Genomic DNA, 19,654 nt, shown 5'->3' with positions numbered 1-19,654 from the left:
TCAAAGAAGTTATTTATTCATAAAAATTAACAAGATATTTATTCATAGTATACAACGAAAGACAATGCTAAAAGAAATGAGCCCAACCAAGTTTTAAGTGACTTACTTCTATAGTTTTATGCGCGGGTCTCCCACTAACTTTTTATTGTCGTAATTTTGGACCTATGGAAATGGAAGATTCCTGTATTTGATGCAGGCATTTAACCAAAAGATCCAATTTTCTTTTCTTATTTTTTTTCTCCCAAGTCTTGGCAACATTAATTGGTTTGAACTTTTGTAGTCTTCTAGCTCCCAGTTTATACGTTGGGGGTGTAACTTCTAGGGAACTTCGGCGACCTTTTTCCTATTAAATGAATTCATCGCAACTCCCAAGTTTCATCACTCCTCTACGAGTTTCATTTCAGCAATTATTAAAACAATGCGACCAATTTTACTCTTATCATGGCCTTTCTTGATACCCTTTTTAGCCAATTATTTTGGGATCCAAATGGTTTTGGTTTCTGGCCAATGTCAGAGCGAACAACAATCGTTGTTACTCCAAATGAAGAACAGTTTCATATTAAGCAATCACAGTGTCTATCCATCTACAAAACTGAGTCAGTGGAGTAGTCATCAAAGCTCTGATTGTTGTGATTGGAGCGGTGTAAGGTGCGATGAGGCTGGTCATGTTATTGGTCTCGACTTGAGCAGGGAACCAATCATTGGCGGACTTGAGAATGCGACTGGCCTTTTCAATCTTCAATATCTGCAGAGCCTCAATTTGGGTTTCACTTTCTTGGACGGATTTCAAATACCATCCAGGTTGGGCAACCTGACAAATTTGACTTATCTGAATCTTTCCCAGGGTGGCTTCGCAGGGAAGATTCCCATTGAGATTTCAAGCTTGACAAGGTTGGTTACTCTTGATTTGTCAGGCCGTGAGCGCTCAAGAGGATTTTCCGGGAGAATTGAGATCCCAAACTTAAGCTTGCTTCTGCAGAACTTAACAGAGCTCAGAGAACTACATCTGGATCAAGTAGATTTGTCCGCCTCCAGAGCTGAATGGTGCAAAGCTTTATCATTTCTGCCCAATCTACAAGTTTTAAGCTTGTCCGGCTGTGATCTTTCAGGTCCAATCAATCACTACCTGGCAAAGTTACGGTCACTCTCCGTGATTCGTTTGCATTACAATTATGGTCTATCCTCAGGTACAGAATTTTTGGCCAATCTGACGAATTTGAAGGCCTTGGATCTCAGCGAGTGTGGGTTGCAAGGGAAGTTTCCAGAAAAGATATTGCAGGTTCCTACTCTTAAGACTCTTGACTTGTCAATTAACCAATTGCTTCAGGGTTCTCTGCCAAACTTTCCTAAGAATTCTTCTCTTCGGAACCTGATCCTCTCTGGGACGGGATTCTCAGGCACACTACCAGATTCCATTGGGAATCTTGAAATTTTGACAAGGGTAGAGGTTAGAAGGTGCAATTTCACAGGGCCAATTCCCCCTTCAATGGCTAATCTTACCCAATTATTTCACATGGACTTCTCATCTAACCATTTCTCTGGTCGCATCCCATCTCTTCACAAGTCAAGAAATCTCAACTACTTAGACCTTTCGTTCAATAATTTAAGTGGTGGGATCTCATCCACCTTCTGGGAACAACTTGTAAATCTCAATCTTGTTCTCTTGTCACACAATTTACTTAATGGAAGTATTCCCAGATCTCTGTTTCTACTTCCAAATCTGGAGATGCTTCGGCTCTCCAACAACCAGTTTGAGAACCAACTTCCTGAACTGTCAAATGTGTCCTCGTCTGTATTGTTTGACCTTGATTTAAGTGGCAACAGATTAGAAGGGCCTGTTCCCATTTCATTATTCTTTGAACTCAGAAACCTTGATACCCTCGATCTTTCTTCCAATAAGTTTAGCAGATTGAGACTGGCTTCAAGCAAACCACGGGTCATTCCTATTCTAAAAAACCAATCACAACTTTCTGTTTTGGACATTTCAAATAACCAAATATCTGGAGAAATACCAAATTGGATTTGGGAAGTTGGTAGTGGCAATCTTCGGTACTTAAATCTTTCACACAATCTAAATCCTAATCATAATATAATTGTTGATGCGAGATTCCGGTTCTCCTCGTTCTACGATCAGGATCTCTGCTCGATCAACTTCGTCACTACCAGGAGGTCTCCTCGCCAGGCTTCTTCTCCGGAGGTCCCTGCGTACACAGATAAGTCAGAGTACGCCGGTTGTTTTCCCGGCGCAAACCCTCCGACGCTCAAGTCAGATATGAAGGTTCGGGAAAAGCTTGCCACAGGTCTTATGGCGTTTCTTGTGGTTTTCTCCCCTTTTCTCAAGAATGCCAACCCTTTTACCTTCGTTGGCTACCTTTTTATAGGCTTCCTCTGAATCTCAGTCTTCCGCTCTTTTCGAGACGGTATGGGACTCCAACTGCTGCGTTATGGGCAAAACATGGGATCTAGCGTGTTACGCCACGGTTCAGGGGAAGCGTGGCTGCCACGGCTCTGTGAGACCTTGCGTGTTACGCCACGGTTCTGGGGAAAGCGTGGCTGTTGTGCCTAGATTCTCGTGCTGGAGAGCACGTCTTGCCAAGGGAAAGCGTGGCTGTTGTGCCTAGATTCTCGTGCTGGAGAGCACGTCTTGCCAACTGCCGTCGACCGGGTCTCCTCGCCTCTCGATCTCTAGCCGGAATGGCCTCATGCCTTTTATAGGAATTGGCCTCGCGGACGACAACATCGTGGACGAGCAGGATGTTTCTGCTCCTGTTCTTCCACGCGCCAGGCTTTAACGGAACACACCGGTTCGCAGAACTCCGCCATCAGATGTCTGCTCGTCATTCCTGGTCCCTTCGACGCATTTGTCCCAAACAGTATCCCTCCCAAACACCGGTCCCCCAGTTTCTGGTGTTGGATAATGTAGTGGACCAGCAGTAGAAACTCGATAGTACTCGCTCGCGTGGGTTTGGAAAAGGCTGCCAGGAGTCATGTCGCATTTAATCGCGGACGAGGTGACGTGGCAGAAATCCCCCCCTCCATTTGAATTTCAAACCGACGGTTACGGGATTCTCGGAATATGCGTCATTAAATGCTGGCAGCCCAAGAGTTTGCTTCTCAGTAAGGAAACCCAAAATCTTCAAACACGAACTCGTCATTTTCTCCATTCTTGTCTCTCCGGCGAATGAACCTCGGCGCCAAAGCTGTCATCCCTGTCTCTCTCTGACCGAGTCCCTGCTTCAGGTATTTCTTCTATTTTTTTTCGGTATTGGTTAGTTGTAGGTAATTTCCTTTCTCTCTGCTTTGCTTGAGGTTGTAGTTGGCGGTGGTGTTTTGGTTAGAACTTAGGATATGTCGAAGGGTAAGGAGAAGGTCGTTGAGGTTGGTGACGACGAACTAGGTTTTTTGCCTAGTCTGCCCGCTGATTTTGCTTTTGATCCCGGGATCCCCTTAGAGCCCATTAGGTCTAGTGTTGGTACTAGCGCTAGGAGGATGTCTCCCCAAACAACCTCCTCGAGCGACAGTAGCGATGAAGAATGATCTTCTGGATCGGAGAACACCTTGAGTGAGGGTCAAGGGGATGATTCTGGTGAGGCGTCCCCATCAGGAGCATCACGACCAGAAGAACGGGGTACAGTAGGAGGTAGAGCCTTGTCGCGTGATTATGCCATTGATTACATGTCGTGTACGACCACGTTTGACGAGCTCAATGACCTCCGACTTAGGTATAGTATTCCTGGTGAGATACCTCTTAAGATCCCAGGAAAGAAGGATACACCTAGCCGGCCTCCCAGGGGATACGTTACCCTGTATCTGGAGAGCTTTAAGTATGGGCTGAGGTGTCCCTTGCAGCCTTACTTTGCCCGGATACTTAACGGGCTAAATCTGGCTCCTGGTCAGCTGAACCCCAACGGGTGGAGAGTGCTCTCTGGTCTGTTCATATTGTGGGACAGATGTTGCCAAAGCGAGCCCACGGTTGATGAGGTGAAGCACCTGTACCAGCTGAAGAGCAGCCCTAAAGATGCCGGCTGGTACTACTTCCAATCTGGTACCAAGAGCAGGAAACCCATAACTGATCTTCCAACTGGTGGTGGTGGGACTTGGAAGAGGAAATTCTTTTTTGCTGGGGGTCCCTGGGGTCAAGTTGCACAAATAGACGGGAAGGATTGTCGCGTCCCACCCCGTTTCACGGTCCCAGGTTGCCTGCTCGCTTTAGATGTCTTGTATCCATAATTGTTCCTGCTGCATTGGTTTGTCTCTAACCAAGTGTCCGTTTGTGCTGTAGTTTCCTGGGGTGTTCACTTCCCGCTCCGACCTGGTCAGCTTAAACGGGTCGAGGCTGTATTGGCCAATTCCTGCTCGAGCCGAGAACTGCTATCTACATACAACTTCCTCGAGTCTCGGTTGATACTTCCTGGCCATGAGATGGAGGACGCAGTGATTGGAGCTCTGACCAGGAAACGCTCTCGGCCTCCAACAACCGATAGGGACCAGGACAAAGATGCTCCCGCTGCGAAGCGAAAGAACATCGTGCAGCAGGTTCCTCCCTTGCAGGCTCTCCCTCCTGCCTCTGCTAAAGTCGGGGAATCCAGTAGAGCAGCCACTGATCCTGCTTCCTCTTCTCCACCTGTTGTGCCTCGGTCTCGCTTACCCGACAGCCGACCAGAACACTTGGTTCCCTATCTCAATGAGTTGTCTAAACTCGTGAGCAAGAAGGACCTGGAGGGCTTTGACGGTTGTACCCTGGGCGAGCTGGTGGGAGCCATGCAGTATAGTGCTTTCCATCTCAGCTGCATGGCCACCTACTATAAGGCCAAGGTTGGCCGTTACGACAGGAAGATGAAGGAGGACATTCAATCGGCGACGACCAGAGCTGACGTTGCCGAGAAAAAAGCGGGGGAGCTAAACGTTGAGAACCTCAAGCTGATAGAGCAAGAGTCCCTTGCTCAAGCAAAAGCCATTACCCTCGAGGAGGAGCTGACCAAGGTTAAGGAGGATCTCCAAGGGCAGAGGGCTATGTATGAGGCTCAGCTCGAATCTCTCCGCGATTCCCACCGAGCTCATATAGAGAACTTGGAGAGGGAGGCCGACAACCAGTACGACCAGGGACTTCGGCATTCCTATCGTTGTATCATGGCCGTCCTCGGGAAGCAACACCCTGATATGAAGATGGATGACCTTGCAGCTGGTGTTGCTCAACATATGGACGAGGAGGCGGCCAAGGAAGATGCCGAAGGGGCAGAGCCGATCGTGATTGAGGAGGGAGACTCTCCTCCTCGTGCAGTCCCTGCTGATGTTGGCGAGGCGAGCGCCCCTCTGGATGCGACTGGTGATACTCCTCCTGCACCTGAGGAGGTCCAGCCAACCGACGCTGCTGGGCTTACTGATCCACGACCTTCCTGATATGTTTCTTGTATTGTAATGAACAATGTTTGTGAAGATTATCTGCTTTGTTAATTATTAACAAATTAATAGAAATGTTTTTGATTACTCTCTTGTGTGGTAATTACGAGAGCCTGCTCGTCCTCGTCTGGTCGAGCTGGCTATGGCTTGGTATATGGTTTCGCCACCTGCCTTAGAAAATTTTTCGATGTTCGGGATTCTGCTCGCCTTTACGCGGTCGAGCAGATCCCGCCATGCTTGGCTTCTGTCTCGCCATAAGACAGGCTTTGAGACTCGGTGAGCCTTTGCGTGCCTTGAGTTTTTCGAGGATTGGGATTCTGCTGCCTTCTCGTGGCCGAGCAGATCCTGGCATGCTTGGCTTCTGTCTCGCCATAAGACAGGCTTTGAGACTTGGCGAGCCTTTGCATGCCTCAGGATTTTCTTCAAACGATTTGGATTCTGCTGCCTTCTCGTGGCCGAGCAGATCCTGGCATGCTTGGCTTCTGTCTCGCCATAAGACAGGCTTTGAGACTTGGCGAGCCTTTGCATGCCTCAGGATTTTCTTCAAACGATTTGGATTCTGCTGCCTTCTCGTGGCCGAGCAGATCCTGGCATGCTTGGCTTCTGTCTCGCCATAAGACAGGCTCTGAGACTTGGCGAGCCTTTGCATGCCTTAGGATTTTCTTCAAACGATTTGGATTCTGCTGCCTTCTCGTGGCCGAGCAGATCCTGGCATGCTTGGCTTCTGTCTCGCCATAAGACAGGCTCTGAGACTTGGCGAGCCTTTGCCTGCCTTAGGATTTTCTTCAAACGATTTGGATTCTGCTGCCTTCTCGTGGCCGAGCAGATCCTGGCATGCTTGGCTTCTGTCTCGCCATAAGACAGGCTCTGAGACTTGGCGAGCCTTTGCATGCCTTAGGATTTTCTTCAAACGATTTGGATTCTGCTGCCTTCTCGTGGCCGAGCAGATCCTGGCATGCTTGGCTTCTGTCTCGCCATAAGACAGGCTCTGAGACTTGGCGAGCCTTTGCATGCCTCAGGATTTTCTTCAAACGATTTGGATTCTGCTGCCTTCTCGTGGCCGAGCAGATCCTGGCATGCTTGGCTTCTGTCTCGCCATAAGACAGGCTCTGAGACTTGGCGAGCCTTTGCATACCTTAGGATTTTTTTCGGTTTCAAGCGAATAAAATTCGTCGACGTTACATTAATGGCAGGATTTGACTTACATGAAATTGTTCGGACATAAAACATAAAAATAAAAGATAGACAGCATGAGCAGAAATTGCTTTAAAATGTGAGCAAGTCTTACTGGAAGTATTTTCGGAGGTGTGCTGCGTTCCATGGGCGTTTCACTTCGTGGCCGTCCGCGCGAACCAGCTTGTAAGCTCCGGGCCCCGCTATCTGCTTGACTCTATACGGCCCTTCCCAATTCGGTCCCAGCACTCCTTGAGTCGAATCTTTGGTGCTCTGATTCACTCTTCTCAGTACCCAGTCTCCGACCCTGAATTGCCGTATGTTCACCTTCCGGTTATAATACCGAGCAACCCTCTGTTGGTAAGTGACTGATCGCTCGGCTGCTTGTTCCCTCCTCTCCATTAGCAGATCAAGATTCAAACATATCTGCTCGTCGTTCTCCTGTTCATTGAAATGATCTGTCCGGTGTGTGGTCGTTCCTACCTCAGCCGGCACGACCGCTTCATGTCCGAAAGCCAAAGCGAACGGTGTCTCCCCCGTTGCGGTTTTGTGGGTTGTTCTGTATGCCCATAGCACACCTGACAGCTCGTCAACCCACGCACCCTTTTTTGCTCCGAGCCTGGTTTTCAGAAGCCTCTTGACTGTCTTGTTGGCTGCTTCTACTTGTCCATTCGATTGAGGGTGAGCAGGCGAGCAATACTTCAGCTCTATCCCGAGGTTCTGGCAGAAATCCCTGAAGCTGTGATTATCGAACTGCCTGCCATTATCCGTTACCAAGGCATATGGGATCCCGTATCGACAGACCAGGTTTCTCCACACGAAGTCTGTTGTTTTCTTCTCTGTGATCCTGCTAAGGGCTTCTACCTCTATCCACTTCGTGAAGTAATCTATAGCGACTATCGCATGTGTTGCTGCTCCTCGTCCCTTTGGCAATGGGCCGATCAGATCAATTCCCCATTGAGCGAATGGCCAAGGGGAGGCCATGGAGGTGAGCTTCTCTGGTGGTTGGTTAGAGAAATTCGCAAAACTCTGGCAGCTTGCACAGCTCCTGGTCTTCCTTTGCGCATCCTGGTGCATCGTCGGCCAGAAATATCCCTGCCTTAGAACCTTGTGGGCCAGGGACCTCCCGCCAGAATGATTTCCACAAATTCCTTCATGCACTTCCCTCAGCACGTAATCCGCGTCGTCATCGTCCAAACACCGAAGGAACGGTAATGTATATCCTCGTCGATACAGTACCCCATCGATCATCGTGTATCTCGAGGCCTGAGCTCTAATCTTCCGAGCCCGTAGCTTATCTGGTGGTAAGACCCCGTCTCTAAGGTATGAAACTATCGGGTCCCTCCACGAGCTTTTTTGTTCTATCCGCAACACCCCCAAATTTTGCTCGATACTCGGGCGAGACTTCACTTCTAGGGGGACCGACTTTGGCATTTTTGGGTCGGCGACGGCTGCCATCCTAGCCAAAATGTCTGCTCGACTATTCTGCTCCCTGGGGATTTGTATCACCTCCACTGCTTCGAACTTCCCCATCATCTGCCTGACTATCCTTAGGTATTGTTCCATCTTCTCCTCTCTTGGTTGGAATCTTTCACTGACATGATTCGCAACCAGCTGGGAATCGGTTCTGATCTTAACTCTGTCCGCTTTCACGGCCCTAGCCAATTCCAGCCCTGCTATCAAGGCTTCATATTCTGCCTGGTTATTTGTGGCTGCAAATTCCAACTTTACAGCATAAGAGATCTCCTCCCCCTCTGGGCCTTCCAGGACAATCCCTGCTCCTGAACCCCGCTCTCCTGATGACCCATCCACAGATATCTGCCATACTTGAGTTTCGTCGTTGCCTACATCTGCATCTTGCTGACCCAAGCATACTTCGGGCTCCGCGAACTCAGCTACGAAATCGGCCATTGCCTGGGCCTTTATCGCCGCGCGGGGTTTATAGTCTAAGTCGAATTCGCTCAGCTCTACAGCCCATTTGACGAGCCGACCAGAGGCATCCGGCTTGTGCAGAATTTGACGCAATGGCTGGTTGGTGATTACCGAGACCGGGAATGCTTGAAAGTACGGCCTCAACTTCCGAGCAGCAACCACAAGGGCCAGTGCCCATTTCTCCGTCGTTGGGTATCTGGTCTCAGCGTCGAGCAGGGCCTTGCTGGTGTAGTATATCGGATACTGAATTCCTTCTTCCTCTCTCACTAGAACGGAACTGGCGGCCCGATCAGATACCGCCAAATACAGATTCAACTTGTCCCCATCCCTCGGTGTGGACAGTAGCGGGGCTTGCTGCAAGTAATGCTTCAAGTTCCGGAAGGCTTCCTCGCATTCTGGGGTCCATTCCGTTTTCTTTCCCCTCCTTATCACTTGAAAGAATGGCTGACACTTATCTGTAGCCTTGGATATGAATCTGCTCAACGCCGCCAGCCTCCCCGTGAGGCTCTGCATCTCCTTCAGGTTTCGAGGAGACGTCATTTGCACAATCGCCTGGATCTTCTCGGGATTTGCTTCAATCCCCCTATGGCTCACCATGAATCCCAGGAATTTCCCTGACTCGACCCCAAAAGCACACTTCTCCGGGTTAAGCTTCATCTTATACTTCCTCAAAAGCTCGAACGTCTCTTCGAGATGTCTGACATGTTCCTTCGGGATTTTGGACTTGGTGATCATGTCGTCCACGTACACCTCCATGGTTTTCCCGATCAAGGGCTTAAAGACTTTATTCACCAGCCTTTGATAGGTGGCCCCAGCATTCTTGAGACCGAATGGCATCACCCTGTAACAGAACAGACCTTGGTTAGTGATGAAAGCCGTGCTCTCCTCATCCGGCTCGTACATGGGGATCTGGTTGTATCCCGAGAATGCGTCCATGAAGCTAAGCAGACCATGTCCAGCCGTTGAATCTACTAGCTGATCGATCTTTGGTAAAGGGAAGCTGTCTTTTGGGCACGCCTTATTGAGGTCTGTGAAATCCACACACATCCTCCACTTGCCGTTTGCCTTCTTTACCAACACCACATTTGATATCCACTCCGGGTAATTGACTTCCCGAATGAACCCCGCTCTCAGAAGCTTCTCCACCTCATCATTTACAGCCTCATACCTCTCCTGGTTGAAGCACCTCCTCTTCTGCCTTACTGCCCGAGCACCTTTCTTTATTGCCAGCCTATGACATGCTACCTCTGGGTCAATCCCTGGCATGTCCTCATGTGTCCAGGCAAACACGTCGGCGTGAGCCTGTAAGCATTTCACCAACTCCTGCTTTTGCTCTCCCTCAAGTCTCGACCCGATTCTGATCGTCTTTCCCGGGTTCTCTGGTCCCATGCTCACTGTTTCCAGATCCTCTACGGGTTCTTGTCTGCCAGTCTTGTTTTCCACTCGGGTATCGAGGGATGTTATCTGCATCGCCTCCCTTGCTGCCGAGGAGTAGCAGCTTCTTGCGATCCTCTGGTCTCCTCGTACCACTCCGACTACCCCATTCACCCGGTACTTCAGAGCCAGATAATGGTTGGACAGCACCGCTTTGCTCATCCTTAAAAATGGCCGACCTAGGATCATCTGGTAAGGACCTTCCTCGTCCACTACGACGAAGTCCAGTATCATTGTTCTTTCTGTCGGGGGGCCCCCGATTGTGATAGGCAGTTCGACCACGCCCAGAGGGACCAGCTTCCCTCCTCCGAACCCCTTCAAGGAGGTGTTGGTGTATTCCAACTTCCGGTCGGCTATTCCCATTTCTTCCAAAGTTGATTTAAATAGCACATCAACTGAGCTCCCCGTATCAACCAGTATCCGGTCAAACTTCTTGCTAGCGATCGTAGCCTTGATGACTAAAGCGTCCTCGTGGGGGTATAGAATCCATTCCTCATCCTCATCCGTCCACATGATTGGCACTTGCCTGACCCTTGCTCGTTTGGCTGCTGGGGTGTTGAAGAGTATCTCTTTACTGGTCATGGCGTATCTGGCATAATTTTTTCTCGATCTGTTCGAATCTCCGGCCAACGTTGGGCCCCCAGCTATCACCCTCGCTGCGGGCGGCTCGCGTCTCAAGATTCCTTCACTCTGCTCCCCTTCATCCGTTGTGGCCACCATCGGGAAAGTCCCATCCATAAACTCATCCAGGTACCGATTTCTCACCAAATCTTCGACCTGGGTCTTGAGATCTCTACACTCTGCTGTGGTATGGCCATGGGTGCCATGGAACTTACAATAACGTCCTCTATCCCTCCTGTTGGGTAGCTTTGTTATTGGTGTAGGGAGTGCAGCAGCCCTCGACCCTTTATGGCCTCGTACACCTCATCCAGGGGCATCTTCAAGGGAGTGTACCGCCCATAGTCCTGGTTCTGGTCGACCAGATGCACTGCTCTTTCTCTGTTTGCCCCACTGTGAGTTGGGGGCGGTGGGAGTGCTTCTGGTCTGCTCGTCCTGCTACCGTGGGAATGTTGATGAAGATCGCCGGATGCCGGATCATGTCTTCTCCAAGGCTCCCTAGCTGGGGAACGAGGAGGTGGCGCCCTGCTGCGCTGATACTGTGGCGGCCTCTGATGAGGCTGGTAAGCAATTACCCTACCTCCTGCTCCACTACCGGAGATCTGGTGGTCCCTCCTCCTGATCGGCCCATTAGTTGGTAATGCTTTCTTCTCTCTCCTCCCTAACCCTTCCAATTGGTCTGTCTTGATCCGTGCAGCCTTCTCCTCCTCAATCTCGATGTCTCTTTTAGCCTGTTCGTATGCGGCTGCATACGTTTGAATAGCTGGGCTTCTCAAATTGTACCACAGCCTTCCTATCTTCACCCCTTCTTTCAGTCCCCTTAATGCCTGAGGGTGGTTGAAGGCTCCCAAGTCGAGGACAGCCCGATGAAACCTCTTGATGAATTCCCGAAGGGTTTCTTGCTCCCCCTGTTTCATGCTCTTCAGCTCCATCATGTCATCTTCCGGTGACATTGCCCCACTAAACTGCTCTGCGAATTCCTGGCACATCTGCTCGAAGGTTTTTATGCTGCCCCGAGGAAGTTTCCTGTACCATTCTCGTGCACGTCCCTCAAGGGATAGTGGGAACACCCTGCACCTTTGGGATGGAGATAATCCCTGTACCCCCGTTATGTCGTTGAAGCGCTCCATGTGCATCAGCGGGTCAGTTCTTCCCGAGTATCTGAGGTCGGGGAGGCGGAAATCTCTCGGAATAACTGCCCTCATGATCTCTGCTGCGAGCGGTGATTCCCCGTCCAGCATTATCCTCCAACCAGGGGCTTTGTTCCTCCCTTGCATGTCATCAATTATTTGCGCTAGCCTTCGCACTTCCTCCTCCAGCTGTCCTGCGCGACCAGGGTCGCGCGCTGCAGCTTGATCCCGCTCTCGCTCTACATCATGTAAGTGTTGCCTCAGTTCTGTTTCCTCTGCATTCACCACCCCGTCGCCCCCGTCACAAGTCTGTCTTACCGGGGACTGCTCTCTTTCTCTATGAAATTCTCCTCGCAGAGGTACGTTACCTCTCTCACCACCAAATCTCCCAGCGGTTTGACTTCTCTCCGCACTATCGGTACCTGGTGCCGCTCCACCGCCTCTCACCCTTCCCTCTTGGGTTACCCTTCGCTCGTTCCGCAGCTCATGCAGGATGGTTGTCAAGGTTTCCATCTGCTTTTTCATTCGCTCCATCCGGTCGAACATGACTTTTTCCCGTGCTTCGCTGATTACCTCCCTCAGCGTCACGGAATCGTTAAGCCTTATGTCACCCTCTTGTGCGCTACTTCCTCCTATCTCCATTGCCTTTCGCTTACTCCCCCCCTCTTCTTGCTATCAACAGAAGCTTTTTGCTCTGGATCCCCACAGACGGCGCCAAAATGTTGATGCGAGATTCCGGTTCTCCTCGTTCTACGATCAGGATCTCTGCTCGATCAACTTCGTCACTACCAGGAGGTCTCCTCGCCAGGCTTCTTCTCCGGAGGTCCCTGCGTACACAGATAAGTCAGAGTACGCCGGTTGTTTTCCCGGCGCAAACCCTCCGACGCTCAAGTCAGATATGAAGGTTCGGGAAAAGCTTGCCACAGGTCTTATGGCGTTTCTTGTGGTTTTCTCCCCTTTTCTCAAGAATGCCAACCCTTTTACCTTCGTTGGCTACCTTTTTATAGGCTTCCTCTGAATCTCAGTCTTCCGCTCTTTTCGAGACGGTATGGGACTCCAACTGCTGCGTTATGGGCAAAACATGGGATCTAGCGTGTTACGCCACGGTTCAGGGGAAAGCGTGGCTGGCACGGCTCTGTGAGACCTTGCGTGTTACGCCACGGTTCTGGGGAAAGCGTGGCTGCCACGGCTCTGTGAGACCTTGCGTGTTACGTCGCGGTTCTGGGGAAAGCGTGGCTGTTGTGCCTAGATTCTCGTGCTGGAGAGCACGTCTTGCCAACTGCCGTCGACCGGGTCTCCTCGCCTCTCGATCTCTAGCCGGAATGGCCTCATGCCTTTTATAGGAATTGGCCTCGCGGACGACAACATCGTGGACGAGCAGGATGTTTCTGCTCCTGTTCTTCCACGCGCCAGGCTTTAACGGAACACACCGGTTCGCAGAACTCCGCCATCAGATGTCTGCTCGTCATTCCTGGTCCCTTCGACGCATTTGTCCCAAACAGTATCCCTCCCAAACAAACCTTACTCTATTTCTGGTATCCGCTTGCTTGACCTGCACTCCAACCAGCTCCGAGGAAATATCCCTCACATGTCACCAAGTCCTTCCTACGTCGATTACTCCAACAATAATTTTACTTCCATCCCAGCTGACATTGGTAATTTCATGTCTGAAACCGAATACTTTTTCACTGCAAACAATAGTCTCGTTGGAGTCATCCCGGAATCTGTATGCAAGGCTACCTATTTTCAAGTTCTTGGCTTATCAAACAACAATTTGAGTGGCACAATTCCTACATGTTTAATCACCAACAGTAGCAACACTCTAGGGGTTTTAAATTTAGGGAGAAACAACCTCAATGGCATTCTTTCTGACACAATATTTCCAAGAAATTGTAGGTTGCAAATTCTAGATCTCAGTAGAAATCAACTACAAGGAGTGGTACCAAAATCTCTTGCCAATTGCAATATGCTGCAGGTTTTAGACCTCAGGAATAACCATATCAGTGATAATTTCCCGTGCTGGTTAAGGAATGCTTCTCGTTTGCAAGTTCTAGTTTTGCGATCAAACAACTTCTCCAGACACATTAGTTGTCCAAGACATAATGTCTCCTGGCCTCTACTTCAAATAGTCGACTTAGCATCCAATAAATTCAGCGGAAGACTATCGCAAAAATGGTTACTTACGATGGAGAAAATGATGGTTACTGAAACCAAATCCGGATCTGAGCTCAACCATCTTGGATATGATATGTCGAGCAACCGATTCTATGAGGTTAGTGTAACAGTTACAGTAAAAAATGTTGAGATCATGCTACTGAAGGTCCCAAATATATTCACTTCCATTGACTTTTCAAGCAACAATTTCGAAGGGCCAATACCAAAAGAAATGGGACAATTCAAATCACTTTATGCTCTGAACATGTCGCACAATGCTCTCACAGGCTCGATACCATCATCTTTTGGGAACTTGAAACAGATTGAGTCCTTGGACCTCTCAATGAACAACCTCAGTGGAAAAATTCCTTCCCAGCTTGCAAGCCTAAATTTCCTATCGGTGCTAAATCTCTCGTACAATAACTTAGTGGGAAAGATTCCGACAAGTACTCAACTCCAATCATTTTCACCAACTTCTTATGAAGGAAACAAAGGATTGTACGGACCTCCTTTGACGAATGAAAGCCAAACACGTCCTTCTGAGTTACATACACAACATATCTCCGTGAGGCCATAGTAAATTAATATGTGCAAGATTGTGTATGATTCCAACTCCAAGCTAGATACATAGCGATTCATGATCATATTCCATTTGTTCACTTGGAAGTCTTGAGTTTTGAGCCCATATAAGAAATGAGCCCAAAAAGGTTTCGGGCCCTTGTGGCCTGGCCGAGTAGTTTGTTTAAAATAGTAATTCATATTGTATTTAATTCAGGCCTTTATAATTCTTCATATTTCAGTGTATGTTTTCTTTCTTATGTGAGGAGGAGAGTGGAACTCCCACTCCATAGATCCCACTCTTTTTTTTTTTGTAAGGAGTGGGATTCTCACATATCTTCTTTTCCTTATGAAATATAATAAAATTTATATTTATTAAAATAAAATAATATTATATTATTTAAAATTAAAAACATTATATTTATTTATATAATATTATTATATTTAGTTAAAAATAATAATTTATGTAATCTAAGCCAAAATTATTTAAAAGTAATATCATTATATTCATAGAGAATTAATAATATTACAATATACTATCTTTATTTGAAAAATAAAATTATTATATTTATTTAATATTGATAGCTAATAATAATAAATGGTTTATTCTAAGAAAATAATAATTTTGTATTATATTATTAATAATAATGTTTCGTTTGTTTTGCTCTTATAATAATTTTTAATTTATGTAATTAAATTTAAAATTAATAAAAAATTATGATTTCCATAATTAAGAATATTAATAATTATTAGTAACTTATATAATTAAAATTAATGATAAATTAAATAGTTTATTTTATAAATATATTTTTTATTCAGTTGTAATTAGAAACTACAATCTTTTAAATAAGGATAAAAGTGTAATTTAAAATAATTCACTCACAGTCCAAATCAGAGTAAACATATAAATGAGATTCTGACTCCTATTCTACATTCTTCTTCCAATGTAAGTAAACAACTTATTTTCACTCTCACTCCACACTCTCAATTCCTAAATTCCTAAACCACACCGTAGTTGAGTGGTTTTCAAATAGTTTTATTCAATTGTAACTTGAGTTCAGCTATTGATAAAATTAGAATTAAAAATTTCTAAAAAAAATTATTTGAATTTTTTCCACCAATCTACTTTTTAAATAAATGAAAAAGAAAAACTCTCAAATAAACAAATAAAAGCTTTTAGTATGTGTGCCAATAATGTTTTTATTGTCAATTATTTTGAATCATTAGTATTGTGCAATTTTTATATTGAATATAGTTGTTCATAATTTATCTAACTTTAACAGTATTTTCTTGCCAACTTGCGTCTCAGCAGTTAGCTAAGTGATGAACTGCAACTCTCCCAAGTCCTCTTAAATTTTTCTCTCCTAATTAAAAATTACATAAAGATATGAATTTTCTCAGTTGATTTTGTAGGTAGAACAAATAGCCTTCCAATATTCGTGAGGTAGAAATCTAGGTTGTGCTATAATAAGTTAATATAGGCAGTCTATCGGTAGACTCTTAATTGTATAATACATATTAGTAAGGGGAAAAGCACATCTACACTTCCAAGATTTGGGAAATGGTCACCAACACCTCTAAGTTTTCGTCAAAGGACACCAAGACCCCTTTTGATTATTATACCATTTACCTCTATTATCTAAAAAAATAGACTTTAAAATTTTTAATAAATACAAATATTATATAAATAATGTAATCTATGAAGTAGACTAATAATATTAAAATATTTTATATTTTAATAAATTGAAATATATGAATTATTATAGTTATTTTAATAATATGTTTTTATTTATTGTAGAGATTTGAAATAATATGAATGAGTTGGAAACCAATCTTCACAAGGAAAGAAAAGTTAGCCTTCACATGGAAGGAAATACTAACCTTTATAAAGAAGGAAGAAAAAGCAACCTTCACATGGAAAGAAAGACTAAAAGATGAAAAAGGGGGAAAAAAGTTATTAATAGTAAATAACACTAATTAATGATGAGTAATAGTGACACTTAATACAATAAAATTACATGAAATTAAAATAAAATTGAATAGAAACAAAGACAATATCAATTATCACAATGCAATTAGTAGTCTGATTGGTATGGTTTATCTAATGGTTATAAGGGGTCCAGCTACCTTGCGTCATGGGTTTGGTACCCCAGTTATTTGTCTCTTAGCGAATGAATCCTTAGATTGTTAACAAAGGTAGTTAACGGCTGAGATTTAACGGTTGGAAAATGGGTAACCGGCTGAAGCTGTAATACCAGTAAAACGAAAACAAAAAAGATAATTCAATCCAATTTCGCAGAGCTCTCTCTCTTTTTCTCTCTCTCTCTCTCTCTTCGTGAATACTCTTGTATTTCATCCACAATTGACTGTCACAGTTCTTCAAGAAAAATCAGCTATTGCGTTGAGAGAGAAAGCTGCTACTGCTGCTGCGTTGAGAGAGAAAGCTGCTGCTGCATCTCGGCTCCGTGTGCTATTGCAATTGCGTCTCTGCTCTGTTGCTGCTGTAATTGAGAATCGACGGCTGCTGCTGCTGCCGCTTCGTCTCTACTTTGATTCGCCTAGTGATGGTGGCGGTGGTGGTGCTGCATCTATGTAAGGCGCCAACTTGAGTTCTGAGTTTGCAGAAGTGGGCGGCTTGCTTTGCTAATTTGGGGCTAGGGTTTTTCCTTTTCCCATCCCCTGACTTAATGATTTTTAAAAAATAAAAATAAAACCTGCACGACATGACGGGTTCAGTTCCGATTTGGATCAAATTAAGTCCGGTTCGTTATTGTGAAATCGTAATAAACAAATAAATTGGGGGCTGAAAAATCTGGTCGGAATTTCAATTTGTATTAATTAATTGACTTTTTGAATTGCTTTCCAATAAAATTAAGCTATGTTCAAGTGTTTGTATTTTGGTAAATTGTGCTGCATCTATTTTGTTCATGTGATTGTTAATTTATTTTGTTTTTTCTAGGTTTTGTTGGTATGATTGTTAATTTATTTTGTTTTTCTGAGTTTTGTTTATATGATTGTTAATTGATTTTGTTTGTTCTTTTCTTTTGTAATTTCATTTTCCGTTGGGGTAAATTCAAGAATTATGATTTATGAGTCTAAATTGTTTTGAATGTATGATATGCGAGGGTTCTGCCTACAATTACTTTGGCTAGTGTGTCAACTGCAGACTCTGTGGAGGGTAAGGTAAAATAGTTTATGAATAAATTGAAGAATTTGTGATATAGGTGGTTACGGCTGAAATTGTAGAAGAGTTTTCTTCAATTTCTACCCAGTAAATGTGATATTTACAATCCCAGCAGATGAGAGAGTAAGCTTTGCTATTCAATACATGTTTCATTAATTCACTTGGGTATTGAAACCCCGAAGCTTTTTTTTTTTTTTTTTGAGCAAAGGAAATCTTATTCGGACTGTTCAACTAAGAAAAAATGATACAAGGAAATGAAATTAAGTGCCATGAGGCATCAGTGCCTACCTCAATGCTTTCTTCTATATGTAACATTTCTAATACATAGTATGTACATGAGTGAAAACCTTTGAAGTAAATAAATATATGTTTACTCTATCAAAATTGGACTTCCTTGCAAATGCAATCCCATGATTGACAAAAAATGGCCAGTATCGCTGTGGTGCCATGTCTGAAATTTGCTAAAACAACTCGGAGACGGCATGGGGCACAAGAAGAGAGTTCTTAAGTTCCAAAATTGTCTACGATCAAGTGTTGGGATGGTGAATGCTTTCACCAATTATGCAACTGAGCGGTGATACTTTTCACCACAGGATAATATTCTGTGTGCACGTGCTTTTTAGCTTTCTCTGAACCAGGTTGCTCAAGCCACTCATCATACAAGCTTTTCACCAGAGGATTTTTGAAAGGATCAGCTACCATTACATTTTCCAAATAGATGGTTTCCAGTGTCTTAATCAACTCCTTCGATGATTGCCCTGGCTTAGGCTTGACCTGACCTCCACCATTCATGCAACCTGAAGGGCATGCCATGACCTCCACAAAGTGATAATCACAGTTTCGCATTTTCACTCTCCTGACAATGTTTTGCAGGTTCTGGAAGCCATAACATAGGGCAAATTTCAACAATGTTTTTCCCTCCACTTCCAGAGCCACCTCTCGGAAATCAGAGTTTCTGATGGTTTTAAATTCTAGATGGCCTTCAATAACTTTTCCAAATAGTGTTTTGGCAGCATGTCTGAATACTGTTTCTGCATAACCACCAGAACTTCCAGCGACCCCATAAAGATGTCCTTCATCATCAACATTGGTCAAGATAATGCCCCATAATATAGAATATCCAACAATAAAACATGCATGAAAATAAATGCAAGTAAATCGAGACTATGAAAATCATTCACCCACAAAATGAGAGTGCCACAATGAATACCCAAAGCAGGCCACCAACAAAATTTAAAACAAAAGTAATTCGTGTAAAATATTAATGGAGCCAAGCAAAGAAAACACAAGAAATAAGAGTATTGTTATTTTACCTGTAGCACTAGGGTGCCAACTCTAACGTCTCCAACTAAAACAATAATACATTTATTGGTGGAAAAGGCAGAACGCTCAAGACCTTTGTAGCTAGTTTCAATGGCAAAGGGGAACGCTTGCAACCTCAACTCCATACATCAGTTTGTTATTTGTTTAAACACATAAGTCGTAAAAATATTTTCAATTTACTACATGTGTTTTTTTACTAAGCACTTGTTCCCCTCCAAGTGAGTGGACATAAACTCTATTTAATTTTTTACATATTTTATATGTTGAAATTTTGATTTATTGTAGACAAACAAGGGAGTTTGACACAATAAATTCTTAATTCTTAATATAAGGTATGACAAAATGATATTTTCATTTATTGTAGACAAATTAAATTTTGGCACAATAAATACTTAATCCATCATAAAATTAAAAGGAAAATAATGATAATTTATATAATTAATCTTTTCGGCAATAAATCTAAATAAAAAATGGCGAAAAGAATTTATTAAATTTTATTTACTACTAAGGGTGGATCCATAACCCTAACCATTTTTAGTAAAAGTAAAATAAACAAATAAATCTTTTTTTGTGTATCGACCTCGAAGTCACCGAAATATAATATAATAAGACACTCTTATACTTGAGAGTTAAAAATTACTTTTAAGTTGTGTCACCTAGAAGACTCTCTGTGTGTTATTATATTATGAGAATTATATGCTTTCTACTTAATAAATTAAGATTTACAATAAAACATACTGACTAAAAG

The 19,654-nt window shown here is 44.5% G+C and overlaps 5 protein-coding genes across 5 annotated transcripts; 3 read left to right on the top strand and 2 right to left on the bottom strand.

Moving 5' to 3' along the window:
• The first annotated feature begins 487 nt into the window (after positions 1-487).
• On the top strand, positions 488-3,345 carry LOC18035720 (receptor-like protein 12). Its single transcript, XM_024181211.1, has 2 exons — positions 488-2,029; positions 3,280-3,345. The coding sequence occupies exons 1-2, from the start codon at positions 488-490 to the stop codon at positions 3,343-3,345; spliced, it is 1,608 nt and encodes a 535-aa protein (XP_024036979.1).
• Positions 3,346-3,348: 3 nt separating this feature from the next.
• LOC112096962 lies at positions 3,349-5,400 on the top strand. Its single transcript, XM_024181210.1, has 3 exons — positions 3,349-3,472; positions 3,575-3,928; positions 4,283-5,400. The coding sequence occupies exons 1-3, from the start codon at positions 3,349-3,351 to the stop codon at positions 5,398-5,400; spliced, it is 1,596 nt and encodes a 531-aa protein (XP_024036978.1).
• A 1,284-nt stretch (positions 5,401-6,684) lies between these two features.
• On the bottom strand, positions 6,685-10,452 carry LOC112096961. The gene is made up of 3 exons (XM_024181209.1): positions 10,119-10,452; positions 7,438-9,533; positions 6,685-7,014 (listed from the first exon to the last, which is right to left on the bottom strand). The coding sequence occupies exons 1-3, from the start codon at positions 10,450-10,452 to the stop codon at positions 6,685-6,687; spliced, it is 2,760 nt and encodes a 919-aa protein (XP_024036977.1).
• Positions 10,453-13,872: 3,420 nt separating this feature from the next.
• On the top strand, positions 13,873-16,995 carry LOC112096960 (receptor-like protein 9DC3). Its single transcript, XM_024181208.1, has 2 exons — positions 13,873-14,287; positions 16,775-16,995. Exons 1-2 carry the CDS (start codon positions 13,873-13,875, stop codon positions 16,993-16,995), a joined length of 636 nt encoding a protein of 211 aa, XP_024036976.1.
• Positions 16,996-18,135: 1,140 nt separating this feature from the next.
• On the bottom strand, positions 18,136-19,031 carry LOC18035719 (protein NAR1). The gene is made up of 2 exons (XM_006427494.1): positions 18,897-19,031; positions 18,136-18,747 (listed from the first exon to the last, which is right to left on the bottom strand). The coding sequence occupies exons 1-2, from the start codon at positions 19,029-19,031 to the stop codon at positions 18,136-18,138; spliced, it is 747 nt and encodes a 248-aa protein (XP_006427557.1).
• Between the last annotated feature and the right edge of the window lie 623 nt (positions 19,032-19,654).

Source organism: Citrus clementina, unplaced genomic scaffold (genome assembly GCF_000493195.1).
Source record: "Citrus clementina cultivar Clemenules unplaced genomic scaffold, Citrus_clementina_v1.0 scaffold_7, whole genome shotgun sequence".
Taxonomy (NCBI): Eukaryota; Viridiplantae; Streptophyta; class Magnoliopsida; order Sapindales; family Rutaceae; genus Citrus; species Citrus x clementina.
Note: the sequence above shows the minus strand (reverse complement) of the source record. Positions and strands in the feature narration are given on the sequence as shown.